The sequence below is a fragment of the Gopherus evgoodei genome, chromosome 1, assembly GCF_007399415.2.
Source record: "Gopherus evgoodei ecotype Sinaloan lineage chromosome 1, rGopEvg1_v1.p, whole genome shotgun sequence".
NCBI lineage: Eukaryota > Metazoa > Chordata > Testudines > Testudinidae > Gopherus > Gopherus evgoodei.
The window spans coordinates 342,026,120-342,044,317 of NC_044322.1; the positions used below are offsets into that span (position 1 = coordinate 342,026,120).

The 18,198-nt window shown below is 39.7% G+C and overlaps 1 protein-coding gene across 4 annotated transcripts in view; it reads left to right on the top strand.

Annotated features, from left to right (window-relative positions):
- The window catches only part of ORC5 (origin recognition complex subunit 5), a 141,555-nt gene that overhangs the window by 113,750 nt on the left and 9,607 nt on the right, over window positions 1-18,198 (top strand). For 2 of the 4 annotated variants that reach the window (XR_003999199.1, XM_030553733.1), the window contains one exon: window positions 13,446-13,558. Coding sequence is in view for 3 of the 4 variants with exons in the window: in XM_030553733.1 (XP_030409593.1) it covers window positions 13,446-13,558 (113 nt within the window). In the remaining variant the exon portion in view is untranslated. Of the gene's footprint in view, window positions 1-11,792; window positions 11,982-12,577; window positions 12,601-13,445; window positions 13,559-18,198 lie in introns of those variants that run through there. The other 2 variants (XM_030553896.1, XM_030554186.1) reach the window with 2 other exon arrangements.

Below are 18,198 nucleotides of genomic sequence, written 5' to 3' on the forward strand. Positions count from 1 at the left end.
TATAGCTGGGAGTTAGGCCTCTAAGTTTGACCAGTAGAGCTTAGAAGTATTTCAGAAGGTCTGTTCTCTTCAGGGTACCACCCTCAGCCACTTGCAGTTTTCAACCGCTAACCCTTGATAACCTACCTACCCAAAAACACACTTTTCAAGGATCATTGTCACATAACTACATTTAAGGGGAAATTTAGTCGTTGGATTTCAGCATAGCTATTACACCTGTTCCGTCATGCCTTGAAGGTCAAGAATTCTTCTCCAGACTTCCTGACTACCCTTTCAGAAAATGTCAGTCACTGGTATGTAACATTGTACTGTTACTGTGGTCTTTTCTACTCAGACTAAATTATAACTACATCCAATTTTACTTTTCTGAACAGTCTTAGAATATTTCTTCTAATTTCTTTTGTTCAAAATATTTTTGATAAATGTCCTTTTTTTCAAATCACACACACAGTTTTTCTGGCTACTTTCAAGTCTGTTCTCACCAGATGTTCCAAGCTTTTGTGACAATGAAATACAGCCACTGTAATACGTGCTATGAAGAAAAAGCTTTGAGAACTGAAATTTTTTGCAAAGAGGCACAATTGCTTTCATTTATAACTTTCCAAATGTGGAATACATTTTTATATATTTTTGTTTGAAAACAGATTACTTTCTGAGGTTTACACTGTCTGAACTTTTGAAATAGTGATATTTTTCAAAGCTGGTTATAAAGCAGCATTATCACCTTGTTAAGATTTAGTAGATTATGGACATTGCAGTGGGAATCTTTTTATTATATATCAAGCTGCAAGTCCCCCATCCTCCAAGGAGTGCACAGACCCCAAGTTAACATCCAAACTCATTCCCTTCCTGGGGTTTGGCTTTATTAATAACCTCAAAACAATAATACAACAGAAAACATAGTCTCTGCTTCCTCTGTCACTAGCTATCACAGGAATATCTCTGTCCTAACTCTCCATTTCCTCTGTCTAGAAAGTCACTGCCACTTCCCATATGTCTAGAGTTTAAGTTCATGAGCCACATTTGCCCCTGTGAGTAAAGAGAATGTCAGTGCCTTTATGCAGGTTTATAAAACTTGCTGACAGGATGAGTTACCAGAAGAGTCCTGCTGCCCTGTTACATTTTCACGAAGTGCTAAACTACTATAGCTCTGTATTGTGTGGGCAGTAATGTATTTAAAGATGTCAGCAATTTGAAATTGTTTCTTTTGAAAACACGAGTTGCAGTTTTCATAAACAGATTGTCATAAACAGGTAGTTAAGGGTTAATGTCTCTTTTACCTGTAAAGGGTTAACAAACAGGGAACCAAAAACACCTGACCAGGGGACCAATCAGGAGACAAAATACTTTCAAATCTCGGTGGAGGGAAGCCTTTGTTTGTGTTTTTTGGGTTTGGGTTTGTTCTCTCTGGGTCCTGGAAGGGACTAGACGTGCAACCAGGTTTCTTGCCAGTCTCCCTGCTACAGTCTCTTATATATTCAGAATAGTGAGTATTAAGTAGAACAGACAGTTATAGTCTTTTGATTGTTTTCTGTATTTGCAAATGTGTAGTTTGCTTGAAGTATTTTAAATTGCATATTGCTGGGGGGAGGCTTCTTTCTAGTGTCTATAAGCTGAAAGACCCTGTAACTTTTACCATCTAAATTACAGAGACAACTTTTACTTTTTTTCTTTCTTTTTATTAAAAGAAGACCTGTTTGATGTTTTCCCCTTCTTGAGGCTCAAGGGAATTGAGTCTGTACTTAACAGGGAAGGAGAAGGGTGGAATCCCTTTGTTTTAGATTCACGGAGCTTGAATCTGTCTATCTCTCCAGGAACCCAGGGAGGGAACACCTGGAGGGGAAGAGAAGGGGGGGGGGAACAAACCTGATTTCTCTGTGTTGTGATTCAAGGAGTTTGAATCACAGTGATCTTCCAGGGTAACCCAGGGAGGGAAAGCCTAGGAGAGGCACTGGTGAGGGAAAGAATTTACTTTCCTTCTGTTAAGATCCAGGGGGTCTGGGTCTGGGGGTCCCCAGGGAAGGTTTTGGGGGGACCAGAGTGTATTAGGCACTCCAAGTCCTGATTGGTGTCAGCTATCAGATCTAAGCTGGTAATTAAGCTTAGGGGAATTCATGCTGGTACCCCAACTTTTGGACTCTAAGGTTCAGATTGGAGAAATATACCATGACAGCAGTAGATTCCCATTCTTTTGTCTTAACTTTGAGGACAAGACTCACAGAACTTCCAAAGTGTTTTAAGGGTTACATATATCTCTCTTCCCCCTCTCAGCACATGGTACATTCTGCCACTGCTTCATGTACAAACTCTTAAATGTACAAACTGATGTCAGTTCTCTTTGAGTTGCTACTAGCACTGAAAGGTTCAGTACCCTGTTCTTTTTTTTCTGTGCACCTGGTGCATCAAGTGAGTCTCAGAACCTGTACATTCTCTGTATCAGATTAATCTAAAGTAATGCTTGTGAATGGAGGGCATAAGAATCAGCTAATGTAAGCAGTGTGGTAAGATTTTGGAAAGTGTATTTAGGCCCCTGTATGAAGGACTTTTCTTGAGCCCCTACTTAACTTACATATCCACATGCTATTCGAGAGTCACAGTTTTGATGTCTAGACTCGCTTGCTTTGAAACTAACACACTAGAGGCTGTGTCAAACCTTTTTACTGGTTAGCCCTTTTATAATGGCTGTGCAGTGACAAGGGTTTGTTGCCCTACTTTCTGTCCATTAGACATCTTTTCTTAACTTGTTCTTTACTCTCAAGTTTTTTTGAGATATTTTGAAAAGATGTTTTTTTTTTAAAAATTTTCATACCTTAATCACAAGAAAACTACAATAGAAGATTGTGTCAGGAGCAAAATATTGTTGTATCAGTTTACCGTCACACATCTGGCTTCCCATTACAATTTCTGATGCTTCACTATTCCAGTGTGGTAGTTTTGATGCTTCAGGACCATCTGCCACCCATTTCTCCCATGTAGCAGAAGGTCTACCTTAGACTTCACTTCACAGACATTTGTGGAATTGGACTCTGTCTTCCATATTTTTTCGGTATTATCCCCCACACAAAAAATCAGCCAGCTTGGTCCTGACTAGTTTTCCCTATTTTCAACCTTTGCCTATGTTCCTCTTTAATCTCTGTTATTTGAGGCTTCTGTGCTTGGTGTACATCAGTCTCCTCCTCCTCCTGAGCCCCCTGAGTCTATTTGAATCCACAGTAAACTCAGACTTCGTGTAGATTCCTCCATATATGTCCCTGGAGGTAGGGCTTGTATCCAATGAAAAACTTGTCTCCTAATGACCTCCAGGCATTTCAGGGAATACTTTACTAGCTAGCAGAGGTGTTAAACCTTTCTTCATTTGGGGAAGATGCTCATAATAGATTTGCTATTTTGCAGTCCAGTAATATGAATTAGATTGTGTCTGCACAAGTGAGGGGACTGGTAGATAACTGGAACTTGGCTGCGGAAGGTGAGAGGGATGAGGATAATGATGAATGAAAGAAACTTATGCTGCTAGAAAACCCAACAAAATGTTTTCTGCCAGCAGACAAAGTGAGAAAGTGATGGCCTTGGGTGACAAAACACAGTTGCTGCTCATGACTTTCCCCAGACCTGGCAGAAAAGTTATGCAAAGCCTGGCTGCTTCCACATAATTTATCTCGGACTAGCCGTAACACACATCTTTTAGCCCCATGACCATGTCATCATGCAGCAGATACTTCCACTGTTCAGTCATGCCATCTTACAAGATTCCTTTAAGAACTGGTGAATGTATTTCTGTGGGATCACAACACAGTGCTAATGTAGTCACCTTCTGAGCCTTTAGCAGAGTGCTTTTTATTTTGCCTACCACTAAAGAAATTGTAAAATCTGTGGATAAAAAGCACTGGATAAGAGCTAAGTATTATTATTTATTTTTACTGTTTTGATTTTTAATTCCAATCAGATCTTTGAGAAGAGTGAGTGAAATGCAGTCTTTAATGACTGATCCACCATTCACTCTAAGTTGTCCTTTGTTCTCTTTGCAAATTTATAACTAAATTGTTGTCTGAGTTCCACTTGGTTCAAACCATCATCCTCCAAATATTTTTTACCACACTTCATTTTGGTCCAGGGAAATTTAGACTCCAGACCTTTTTAGATGTCAAAACAGTTTTAGGATTTTATTTTTTTAGGATTAAATCATTTTAGGACATCACTTAGACATTGTCTGTTGGGTATCACTATAGGGGAAATGACATCTGTACAAATCTAAGTGGGATTATATATACAGTATATATATATAGCTATATATAAAAGACCTGTTTATACATTAATCAGGATGACAGTACATCAGGACATCAGTATTCCTGTATTCTCTCCTGTGTTTTCCTACCTAGCAACTACCTCAATAGTCTCAGCTTTCTTCACCCAAGTAATCTTTAAGGAGTATTTATCCAAACAGGCTGTCACATGCATTGCTGCGTGTTTAGAATATGACCCACACTGAGTGAGAATTAGAATTCAGTCATCTGTAGTAAAAATGGCTTGTCTGTTTGCTTGTGTCTGGTGCAGATATTGGCCAAGCTGCCACTTGGAACTCAAAGCACACTTTCTAGAAGCTTTATTGTTTAGAGTTGGAGGGCAGTCAGATGCCCAGTTTAGTAGGGTAGTGTTTGTTTAATTATTGGCAAAGAATCCTGTGGCACCTTATAGACTAACAGATGTTTTGGAGCATGAGCTTTCGTGGGTGAATACCCACTTCATCGGATGCATGTAGTGGAAATTTCCAGGGGCAGGTATATATATGCAAGCAAGCTAGAGATAACGAGGTTAGTTCAGTCAGGGAGGATGAGGCCCTGTTCTAGCAGTTGAGGTGTGAAAACCAAGGGAGGAGAAAATGGTTTTGTAGTTGGCAAGCCATTCACAGTTTTGTTTAATCTTGAGCTGATGGTGTCCAGTTTGCAGATGAACTGAAGCTCAGGATTAAACAAAGACTGTGAATGGCTTGCCAACTACAAAACCAGTTTCTCCTCCCTTGGTTTTCACACCTCAACTGCGGAACAGGGCCTCATCCTCCCTGATTGAACTAACCTCGTTATCTCTAGCTTGCTTGCATATATATACCTGCCCCTGGAAATTTCCACTACATGCATCTGACGAAGTGGGTATTCACTCACGGAAGCTCATGCTCCAAAACGTCTGTCAGTCTGTAAGGTGCCACAGGATTCTTTGCTGCTTTTACAGATCCAGACTAACACGGCTACCCCTCTGATACTTGTTTAATTGTTGCAACTCTTAATTTCTTAATGGTTGCTGCTTGCTAGTTTTAGGGGTTGAGAGCTGTGGAAGCAATTTGGGGAAGTAAAAAAGGAAGTTGCTTAACTGGAATTTGCTGTTCTAATACCTTGTTTCTCCCTTCAGTCTACACTCATTCTCTCTCCAGTGTCTTTAGCGTTTGAAATCTTTGTTTGCTGCTCTGCATGAATTGGAAATAGCAGGCTTATCTGCCTTTGCTTTTTAAGCATAGTCTCAGTACCTGAACCTGTAGGCTTATAACTCTGTTAAACATTCACTACAAAGTGATTTTTGATCCATGTGCATTGCATTAAATTTACTGAGAATTTATGAAAGAAGCGCAGTTGGAGGGCTGCAGTTGACCAGGTAAATAACCTTGTTTTACTCTAAATAAATACTCATGTCTTGTAGCATGTTAAGCTTAAAACATTAATCAGAAACTTGGTATCCAGTCTGACAGTATTTCTGATTTATAGGCAGAGGATTTAGTAAGCGGTTTTACAATACGGGACTGACCTTCTGTTCCATATACAGTATTTGATGAGAGTAGGGGAAATTGGTCACAATTTGTTATTAATGCAGCACTGGAACATTTGTAATGCAGCAGCAAGGTCACTTTTTGATTTCTGCAGCCTACATAATATTTAGATGGGTCCAGCTCCAAGCTATCAAGGCTTATGGTGTGTTCATTGGAAGCTTTTATGAGCCTCATGCCATTCCTTCTGTGGGATATGACCTGATTTCATTGGTAGTCTCTGAATGTAAGAGGCCAGCTGCAAGCATATCCTGCAAAAATGATTAGCCAATAATGGTGCACTGGGGTGTAAAATAGCAGTTGTAATAACAGATTACTCCATTATGCTTCTTCATTGACTGAATAAAGACCCGATTGAGTGAAGAATGTAGAAAAATGTACTCTTCTGACTTAAACTTAAAGGATTTGATAAAATAACAAATTTAGGGGTAAGAGAAGTAACATTAAATTGAAACCAGAGAGATTCACAAATTAGAATTTGAGTAATTTCCTATAGTCTTCAAAGTTCCTATAGTTTTCCAAAGTGCTATAACTAACAAAAGGAATTGTGAATCAGCTGCCTTTAACATAATTTATAGACCTAAGGTAATTTTATGCAATCTTCGTTTGTTCCCACAAACCTGAATCAGTTAAATATCATAGTTTTCAGACTTGTATTGTCATATGTTATAAACCAAAATTAAATAGTTATACTTATTTATAAACATTGTTTCATTCCTAGTAAACCTAGTTTTTGCTCACCACAGACTAGGGGTCTGAAGAAATACTAAGGAGATTAGAATAATATTTTAAAGTGGTCAATTTTGGGACATAGCTTTAACCAGTAAGGAAGGTTTGAAGGCTTCTTATTTCTTTAGCTTTCCTTTGCTTATTTACACATATAAATTTACTGTGGTTAAATACTTGCTTTCTTGATGGTTTGAATTTGCATTCAGTTGCCTAATGCAGGCATTCACTTGTACTTAAGAAACTCTTCTTCAGTACATTATATTTAGTACATTATATTTAATCACTTACAGACTTGTTAACATTTTGCTCTTGAAATGTGGGACTATTTCCATTATATCTTCTCTGCCTGGTCAGATCCTGAATGTCACAATGTCACTGTGTCATGGTGCATTGTAATCAGCTGAGGGTAAGTAACTAGGAACATCTTTTCTCCTCCCCGACACACAGCATCACAGAGAGAGGGGGCAACTGAGCAATCAAAGATATTTTTTTAAAAAATAAGGCCAAAGTAGTTACAGCAGTATAGTCTGATGTCCTCACTGTGCTGTGATTTACATAAGCTAAGCAGGACAAACGAGGCTGCATTCTAATGGAATATATTCACAAGTATAAAAGACTGTGTCCTACAGTTCAATATTTGCATTTTGGTTTATTGCACTTCAGGATGAATTTTTCAGAACATCCCTGTGCATTTGCAGAAATAGTCTCCCAGGCTGAAGCTCCCACCTGCTCCTTTAGAGAGCTGTGGCAGCATTGCACCAATATATTTCTCCTTTCTGCACTTGTTTTGTTTTTGTTTGTTTTTTTGTTCCTGCCTTAGTCAAATAGTTCATCAATCCTAACACTTCTTCCAGAAGTGGCTTTTTGGAGATAGTATTTCCTGTGTGTGGCTCATCTGAAACGCTTTCTCCTTTCTTCCTCGCCCCTCTTCCTGGTGTGTAACTCCTAACTTATTTTATCCTCTTTTTTTATTTTCCACACCACCCATGAATAAAAAAGGCCATTCTGGGTCAGACCAGTGGTCCATCTAGCCCAGTATCCTGTCTTCCAACACTGGCCAGTGCCAGATGCTTCACAGGGAATGAGCAGAACAGGGCAACTATCAAGTATGGTTTCTGTTCTTGTCAGTGTAATGGACTGAATTACAGAACAGTGTGTGTTACTTTGCATTTATCAACATTGAATTTCCTCTGCTGTTTTGTTGCCCATTCACTCAGTTTTGTGATATTCTTTGTAACTCTTTGCAGTCCGCTTCGTACTTAACTGTCTTGAGTAATTTTGTACAGTCTGTGAACGTTGCCGCCTCACTGTTTATCCCCTTTTCCAGAATAGTTTTGAATAAATTGAACAGCACAGGTCCCAGCATAAATCCTTGGGGAACCCTGCTATTTGCCTCTCTCCCCTGTGAAAACTGACTGTTTGTTCCTATCTTTTAACTAGTTACTGATCCATGAGAAGACCTTCCCGCTTATCTCATGACTGTTTACTTTGCTTAAGAGCCTTTGGTGAGGGACCTTGTCAAAGGCTTTCTGAAAGTCCAAGTACACTATATCAACTGGATTGCCTTTGTCCACATGCTTATTGACTTCCCAAAGAATTCTAATAAATTAGTGAGGGCCTTTTACAAAAGTCTTGTTGACTCTTCCCCAACATATTGCATTCATCTGTGTGTGATCATTTTGTTCTTTACTATAGTTTCAACCAATTTTCTTGGTACTGAAGTTTGGCTTTCTGGCCCGTAATTGCCAGGATTTCCTCTGGAACATTTTTTTAAAAATCAGCATGACATTATCTATCCTTCAGTCACCTGTTACAGGGGCTGATTTCAACAATAGGTTACATAGCGCAGTTAGTAGCTCTGCAGTTTCATATGAGTTCCTTCAATACTCTTGGACAAATACCATTTGGTCCTAGTGACTTCTTATCATCTAACTTTTTGGTATGTTCAAAACTTCCTCAACTCCTCCATCTGGGGCAGTTCCTCAGATTTGTTACCTGAAAAGAATGGCTCAGGTGTGGAAATCTTCCTTAGATCCTCTGCAGTGAGGTGCATTTAGCGTCTCTGCAGTGGCTTTATGTTCCTTGAGTGCTCCTTTAGCACGTTAATTGTCCAGTGACCCCACTGATTGTTTGGCAGTCTTCCTGCTTCTGATGTTGTTAAACACTTTTGATGTTAATTTTTGCTAGTTGTTCTTTAAATTCTTTTTTAGTCCGCCTATTATACTTTTATACTTGACTTGTCAGGGTTCGCACTCCTTTCTATCCTCTTACCTACAGTTTGACTTCCAGTTTTTAAAGGATGCCTTTTTGTTATTAACCACCTCTTTTACTGTGCTGTTTTGCTGATGTAGCATTTTTGGTCCTTTTGTTGTTTGTTTGTTTTTTATTTGGGATATACATTTACTTTGAGCCTCTGTTATATTTTTTTAAATAGTTTCCATGCAGCTTGCAGGCATTTCACTTTTGTGACTTGTTTCTTTTAGAGTACATTTAACTAGCTTCTGTGTTTAAAAAAAAAATTCTTGTTTTTGAAGTTAAATGTTATTGTGTTGGATATCTTTATCTACCTACAAAACTATTAGCAGTTCAGCTGTATTCACTCTTGGACCAGATCCTGTGCTGCACTTAAAACTAATTGCCTCTCCCCTTGTGGGTTCCAGGACTAGTGCTCCAAGGAGTAGTCATTAATAGTGTCTATAAATTTTCTCTCATCATCCCTTCAGTGACACCTGGCAGACCAGGTGCCACCTCATGCCAAGGCCCCTAGGTCTCAACTAAACACTAACCAATACATAGCCGGAAACCAGTCTGGCTCATCTCTGTGTTAGTGTTGTTAAAATAGATGTTAAGTTTATAAGTATGTGTTTAGACTTTATGAAATGCTTGTAGGATGCAGCATATTAGGGCTGTCAATCATCGTTAATTCAAGTGATTAACTCAAAACAAATTAATTAGATTCAAAAAATAATTGCGATTAAACAATAAGAGAATACCGATTGAAATTTATTTTGGATGTTTTTTTCTACATTTTCAAATATATTGATTTCACTTACAACACAGAATATAAAGTGTACAGTGCTCACTTTATATTTTTTATTACAAATATTTGCACTGTAAAAAAGATGTACAAAAGAAATAGAATTTTTAAGTTCACCTCATACAAGTACTGTAGTGAAATCTCTTTGTTGTGAGAGTTCAACTTACAAATGTAGATTTTTTTTGTTACTTAACTGCACTCAAAAACAAAGCTATGTAAAACTTTGGAGCCTACAAGTCCATTCAGTCCTACTTCTTGTGTAGCCAATCGCTAAGACAAACAAGTTTGTTTACATTTATCGGAATTAATGCTGCCCACTTATTTACAGTGTCACCTGAAAGTGAGGCCAGCATTGGCATGACACTTTTGTAGCCAGGGTTGCAAGGTATTTATGTGCCACATGTGCTAAATGTTCATATGCCCCCTCGCGCTTATGCCACCATTCCAGAGGACATGTTTCCACGTTACTGACGCTTGTTAAAAAATTAATGAATTACTTAAATTTTTGACTGAACTTCTTGGGGGAGAATTGTACATCTCCTGCACTGTGGTTTTACCCACATCCTCCCATATATTTCGTGTTATGGCAGTCTCAGATGACGACCCAGCACATGTTTGATTTAAGAACACTTTCCTTGCAGATTTGACAAAACGCAGAGAAGATACCAATGTGAGATTTCCAAAAATAGCTATAGCACTCAACCCAAGGTTTAAGAATCTGAAGTGCTTTCCAAAATCTGAGGGGGATGAGATGTGGAGCATGCGGTCATAATTATGTCTTAAAAGAGCAACACTCTGATACAGAAACTACAAAACATGAACCGCCAAAAAAGAGAATCAGCTTTATGTTCGTGGCATCTGACTCATATGATGAAAATTAACCTGCATCAGTCCACACTGCTTTGGATTGTTATTGATCAGAACCCATCATCAGCATGGAAGCATGTTCTTTGGAATTGTGGTTGAAGCATGAAGAGGCATTCTAATGTTTAGCATATCTGGCATGTAAATACCTTGCAACGCCTGCTACAACAGTGCCATGCAAATGCCTGTTCTCACTTTCAGGTGACACTGTAAATAAGAAGCGGGCAACATTATCTCCCGTAAATATAGACAAACTTGTTTGTCTTAACGATTGGCTGAACAATAAGTTAGGACTCACTGGACAGTAGGCTCTAAAGTTTTACTTTATTTTATTTTTTCGTGCAGTTACGTAAAAAAAAATTGTAGATATCGTGAAAGTGCAACTTACAAAAAGAGATTGCACTACAGTACTTATGAAGTGAATTGAAAAATTTATGTTTATCTTTTTTACAGTACATATAATTGTAATCAAGAATAATATAAAGTGAGCACTGTACACTTTGTACTGTGTTGTAATAGAAATCAATATATTGGAAAATGTAGAAAACATCCAAAATTATTTATATAAATAGTATATATTATTATTTAACAATGTGATTAAAACTGCAATTAATCATGATTATTATATGCAGTAGGGCTGTCAAACAATTACAAAAATTAATCTCACTTATAACATCTGTACCCCATATTATAAAGCGATATTAAATGTTTGCATTGTAATCCTCTGTGATTGTGCAAGTCATCAAACAGGAAAGGAATATTAATTATTGTAAAATGCTGGCTTCCTACAGAGGGTGTTAGGTCCTGCCCACCAAGAAGGCCCATTGAAACAAAATGAGACATTATGAGACATCAAAGAACAAAGACTCTGTTAATTGTTTTCCACTGCACTCCCCTCCAAGAATAGGAGACATGCGGGTGCACTTATCCCATCCGCTTGAACTCTGTGGGGGAAGAAGCTCTGGGGGCCCCACACAGCCCCCTCCAGCACTCCCCAACTGAAACTGGTTTGTTTAATTCTCTACTCCTGGGGGAATCTTTTTTGCTGTTGTCTGTATTGTTGACATACTTGTTGACAGATATTTTGAAATAAATTACCCAAAAAATTGAAACTGAAGTGATTGTTGTATTATTTTGACAAAATATGCAGATTTTTTAATTTTTTGGCACAGAATTCCCCCAGGAGTAACTGACAGTAAGGTGCCAGACAAAGACACAGCTTGAGCAGCCAGTAAGGGAGTGCGGGTGCGGGCTTAAGATGGTGGCATAGTTTTGTCTTTGTCATCCTCTGGTCATCCCAAGTGATGTAGTAGGCGATAATGGTTCCTTCTTTTCTCCTGCTTCCCCCAACAGAGTCCTGATGGCTAGGTGCTACAAAAGCTTTCCTCTTATGACTAGTACCCAGCTTCCTCTGCAGTGTCAAGCAGAGCTAATGGGACACTGATCAGTGAACTCACCTGCACACCACACCAGGTTCACAGATGCCTTTGGCAAAGAACTTGGCATCCCACCCTCAATCTTGAAGTCAGAAGGAGAAAATAGCCAACAATATGGACACTTTTTAAAAATAAATCCTGTAAATAAGTTTGTCTTTAGCCTATGAACCCTTTATGGGAGGAATTGTCTCTTTTCTGTATTTGTACAGTGCCCAGCACAACTGGACCTAAATCCTGACTGCAGCCCTTGGGTGCTAGTATAATACAATATAAATATTTATTATTACATCTGATGATGATGATTATAACAACAATAAAAATCACCCTTGAGGCACACACTTAACACAGATTAGCCTTCAGCAGCTCTGTTAAACTAAATGTGTATTCATAGCGTATTTTTTGTCTTTTTTCCATTCTAGTTCTGTAACTTCCAGCTTCATTCTTTTCCTATATCTCTACATCTGTACTTCCACCTTTGTCATTTCTCTCTCTCATTTGTCTCTCACCATTCACACTTTTTCTAGGGTCTCCTTTAGGTGTGACCAGATGTCCCAATTTTATAAGGACAGTCCCAATGTTTGGATCTTTTTCTTATATAGGCTTCTATTACCCTCCCCCCCATTACCTCCTATTACTCCATTTTTTCACATTTGCTGTCTGGTCACCCTAGTCTCCATACTCCTTCTTTTCCTTTATTTTTAGTGTGTACTTGGACGCCATTTAAAGTAAGTAGCAAAGTGTATTCCATATGTTTAATATGGTGTATACCTGTAATACCACAGCGTGGAAACTATCAAGACTTCAATGGCATTGAGTGTGCATGTATGTATTGATATGTACTTATCCAACTCTGCTAAGAGATCATCTTTTGAAAGAAGGAAAAGAGAGAAATGTCTATTTGTGCACATTGATCGATCTCTCAAGATATTGTGTGTGTGTGTGTGTGTCTGTACATATGTGTGCACACACACATATCTCTTTCTTCCAGGCCCACTCCCCAAGGGATGGGTTTTTGGCTTAGTGCATGATCTTCAGGACCCTTCATCCTGCCTTCCAACTTTGGGGCTTCTGTCTCACGGCAGGTTAGGGTGATTCAGTGAGTTTGTTTGAAATGTGGTCTAATCTGGCACAAGGGGCTCTGGGGTATAAAACTCTGAGTATGACGATTCAAAAAGATGGTCTCCACATATGACGGAAGTGAACTTGATGTATGTCTTAGGTGGCTGTCAAGACTTAGGAAGTGCCAATTCAGGGAGTTTAACGGAACTATAGAGATATTTAAGAAGAATTTCAGGGTAACCTCTGATATGAAGTGCCCTAGATTTCAACCTATGCATAAGGCTGCTCCTGCTGCAGACTTGGTTATGTGAATTTACACCCTTCTGGGTCAGTTGGTTTCAGAACAGAGTGACAATCAGTGGGACAGTATAGCCAGATGTAGAACTTCTTTATGAAATATGAGACATTTGGTGACCCTGCAAAAGTTATGTTGGTGACAAATGAAAATTTGGTCATTGTTATTCCTGTTTGCAAAAGTGAGTAATGTTTCAGTGATGTCTCTTGTTTCTAGATCACCTCTCTTGTGACACTCCAGCTTTTAACCTTGGTTGGTCATGATGACCAGCTTGATGGACCAAAGTACAAATGTACTGTCTCTCTTGACTTCATCAGGGCTATTGCAAGGTAAGATTGTTAAATAGCATTTAATGTTGCATGCACCGACCTGTATAAAAGGTTGAGATTTCAAAACCAATTCTTTGTTTAACCATTTATACTGGCTTCCTGCAGTGCACAGTGATACGGGAGTGGTACTTGCTGATCCTTTTCTCTCCATTCTTCAATTCAGTACTGAGGGGCTGTCAGCTGCAAAGCATTCAGTAATAGAGAATCTCATGGCCTGTCACAGGGTGGATGTTAGTGGTCTCTTAGAAAAGCACGCAGATTCCTTCCTTGCCAGTTGGCTGATAGTGAGAGGCTATGACACTGTTAGCTACAATCTTCATGGAAAATGTGGCAGAGCCATTTATGTGAAATCTGATATTTATGTGAAGGCCCTGCCAACTACTTTGCCTCACTGTGATATTGTAAGAGTTAGTCAGTTTGAAGTTGCGAATGTTTATAAGCCTGCTGATGTAGCCTGAAACACCCCATCTTTACTTCAGCATCCATCTATCCATCTATTAGGGGCTTCAACAGTCACCCACACCTTCTGGGTCTATAAGAGAATCTGACAAGAATGGACAGGATCTCACAGACTGGGCTTCTATAAATGATCTATAGTTCTTTCATTTCCTTAAGCCGCCAGCCACTTTTTCTCTGCATGATGGAAGTACTTCTGTTCTCCTGACCTCAGCTGGGACATCTCCACAGGGGGCTGTGACATTACACTCCATATTGTTCAAAGAAATATGAATATGATATGATATGGTATAACTAAGATATACTTTCTGCAAGTTGGCCCATGTGAGGTATCCTTTGAAAGGTCATGATTTACTGAATGTGTTTATCCAATTTATATGCATGTATCATTTTTGTATCTGAAGCAGGAAATATTGACCATGTCTCTGTATTTCAAATGTGCTACGTTGGATGAGGACAAACAATGTTAGTAGCTTACTGAAGAAATGCACACAAGCATAAGAATTACCCGAGGAACTGTGCACAACAGAAACCTCTCAGAGATAACTCGACATAATGGGAACTGCTTGACCCAGGTCAGATAGCTTCATACAGTGGGAACTGTTTGACCCAGGTCACAGCAAAAAAGCTTTCCAGCAAGTGGGGGGAAGATATAAAAGAGGGACACTGACAACAGGAGAGGACCTCACTCTCCCTACAACACACCTAAAATCACCTGAAGAGCAAAGACCAAACTGGGGGAAGTGATGATCCCGGGCAGGAAGGATTTTTAGCCTGTGTAAGAAAACCTGGGAAAGCCAAGGCAACTTGTGCCTGAAGAATCTGCCGACCTATTTATCACTCAGAGTGAGAATTTGCTAATTTGTATCCTACCTATCTAGTATGTTAAGCTCAGTTTGCGTATTTTGTTTCATTTGCTTAGTAATCTGCTTTGTTCTGTTTGCTATCTCTTGAATCACTCAAAATCTCCCTTTTATAGTTAATAAAATTTGTTTTGTTTTATTATTAAACCCAGTAAATGCAATTTCTAACAGGAGGGAGCAAGAAGTCATGCACATCTCTTTTCACATTGAGGAAGAGGGTGGATTTTTATGAGCTTGTGCTGTGCAGATTTTTCTGTATGGTGCAAGGCAATATTATTTTGGGTTTATCTCCCAAAAGGGGTGTGCACGTGAGTGCTAGGGGAGTCCTCTCACATAGAGCTGACTTCAGTCTGTGACTGCAGCAGGGTCTGGCCCTACCTGTGTGTGTGTGCTGCAAGAGGCCGAAGAGCCTAATTCAGCAAAACAGGGAGCAGGAACCTAGGCTGGTTGAACAGGAGAGGCTCAGTGAAATCCTAGTACATCAGATGGCACCCCAGAAGGGGAGTCTAACTCGTCACAGGGGCCAACAGTTACCAGCCTCCTTTGGAGGTCTTGGAAACTTCCACACAGCCACTACCTGTCCCCTTCTGCCCTATTCTTATTCTGATAGGAGTGACAATCTCCATAATAACCACTATACCTAGATTATGGTGGAATTATAGAAGGGAAGACAGGAAAAAATTATCAGTTGATCAATGAGTACATAGTGTGCATACCACATAATATTCTGAAGAAAACACTTACACTTGCTTCTCAAAAGCAATCTTTGAAGCAGCCACTAAATCTATCCCATGTGTCTAACAAAAGACTTACATAGCCTGCAGAGAACTTCTGAAACAGTGTGAAGAATGTGGTAACTTAGAGACAGCAAACCACTGACAACCTCTATGCCTGTTACAGAGAATGTTGGGAATAAGTTAAATCAACTACGGATGTGACAAGGTCTAGCAGGAAAGTACAGTCATTCAGAAGGAAGCTTGGCGCAGTGCAAAAACCACTAACCACACACCAGTGGAAAGTGTCCCCAAACAGCGTCACCACATACTAACCGATACGACAAAAGTCAACAGGGATATGAGAAATCAGTAAAGAGGGAATGGCACTCATATAGACTGTCTCCACTTTCATGTGAATACGACATCTTTCAGTCTTCATCCACTGAAGATATGAAGAGAGCACTGCTGAAAGCAAGAAAAACATGTGGCCTTGACAAGATTGCACCAGAAATTCTGTTCCATCTTTGTAAGAAGAGCATAAAATGATTGTCAACAGCTATACCAAAACCAGGAAAACACCAGTCCATTCTAGCTAGCTACCATAGGATAATCACTTTTGAGCTGTACTTACAAACGTTTGGAGCAACTAATTCCTCAAAGAATTATGCCCACAGTAGAACAGGATCTGAGTGATGAACTGGGCAAGGTTCCGGACCTGCTTCTTGCTCTTACTACCTGTACAGAAAATGGTTTTCAGCAGAAGGAAAAAAGATAAGAGGCTGTGTTTCTTGACTACTGTCTGGCACATTGGCCTATTGATCATGGTGTCAAAGATGTTACCTCAATGGGTTGTTTATAGTTACAGAAATGATCTTTTGAAACAGACAATTCCAGGTGATGCTAGAAAATAAACTGAGCACATGGAGGATCTGGAAGAACAGATTCCCTCAGGAATCTATTTTTGCCCTACCTCTTTTCAACATATTTACAGAAAGATCTACCTCCAACAATCTCAAAGCCATTTAAGTATGTGGATGACATCTGCCTAGCTTCAAGAGACAGGGACTTCAAAAAGGCCAAGGACAATCTTAACCAAAACATGGCAGCTATCAGTGGCTACTGCAATAATTGGAGTCTTAAATTATTGTGTGTCAAAGACAGTGTCCTCATGTTTTCACCTCAATCATGAAAACGGTTCATGAAGACTCAACATTTTGAATGGAGAATGACTAGCACATGACCCAAAGCCAATATATCTAGGTGTAACAGAAGGTTACTCACCTTGTGCAGTAACTGAGGTTCTTTGAGATGTGTCCCCCTGTGAGTGCTCCATTTTAGGTCATTGTGCCCCCTTGCCTCTAGTCAGAGAATTTCAACAGCAATACTCAGCTAGGCCACACATTCGCTCTCCCCATTTCATGTCTATGGTGGCAGTTGATTAGCACTGTGCAGCCGCCCCACCTCAGTTCCTTCTCTACGCAGAGTATTGATGAGAACTCCAAAGTGGAGAGGAGGAAGGAGGGTGTAGTGGAGCACCCACAGAGAGACACATCCTGAAGAACCTTAGTTCAAGAGATGTCCCTGTGGGTGTTCCACTTTAGGTGACTGTATAGCAGTGCCCCTTGGTGGGAGGAGGGATTCAAAGTTGGTTCTGAATAAACAAGAGGACTGTGTCCCAGCCGTGTGTCAGGTGCTTAGACCTAATCAATGATACAATGTTGTATGAATGTGGGAGATGATGGCCAAGTAGCTATTTTGCATATGTCGATAATAAGCGTGTCGTTCAGGAAGGCAGCCGATGTGGCTACAGATCTTGTGAAGTGTGTTCTGACCCATGAGCAGGGTGTGGGGGGAAGGTTGTAGGTCATGTTGTTAGTAATAGAGGTAGATGCAATCTGAAATCCATCTAGAAAGTCTCTGCTTAGCAATGGGTTTGCCTTTGGAACATTCTGTGATGGAGAGGAACAATTTAGGAGTCTTTCTGAATGACTTGGTCTGTTCAAGATAAAAGGCTAGCATTGTTCTGACGTGCATGGTGTGGAAAATTGCCTCTTTTCTATCCTTGTGAGGTTTAGGGAAGAACATGCAAGATGGATAGGTTGATGAATGTGGAAGGAAGAAGGAACTTCAAGCAAAAATTTAGGGTGAGGTCTGAGAGTGACTTGCCATAAGACCCCCTATTTCTCCCACATGCTAGCAGACATGATGGCAGCTAGGAAGGCTACTTTCATGGAAAGATGTAGAAGAGAACATATGGCCAAAGGTTCAAATGGGGCAGTTGTGAGAGATCAAAGTACAAAAGTCAGGTCCCACAGGGACATTGGGGGCTCTGGGTTCTGGGTAGAGGTTGCACACTCCTTGGAGGAATCTTGATAATTGGGTGAGCAAACTGGGTTATCATAAGGAGTGGTTCTAGAGTAATATTGTTTGCCCCATTCATTAATTGCATCGACTACCAATGAATTTGGCTAAGGGTGTTTGAATAGGAATTCAATCCCTTCTGAAAGAACATAATGATTTTTGTCTTCTCTCTTACATGTGGGTGGGATGGTAGTGAGGCGTCTGGAGGATGCTTGTGGTGGGTTCCATGAATGCTGTGTTAATC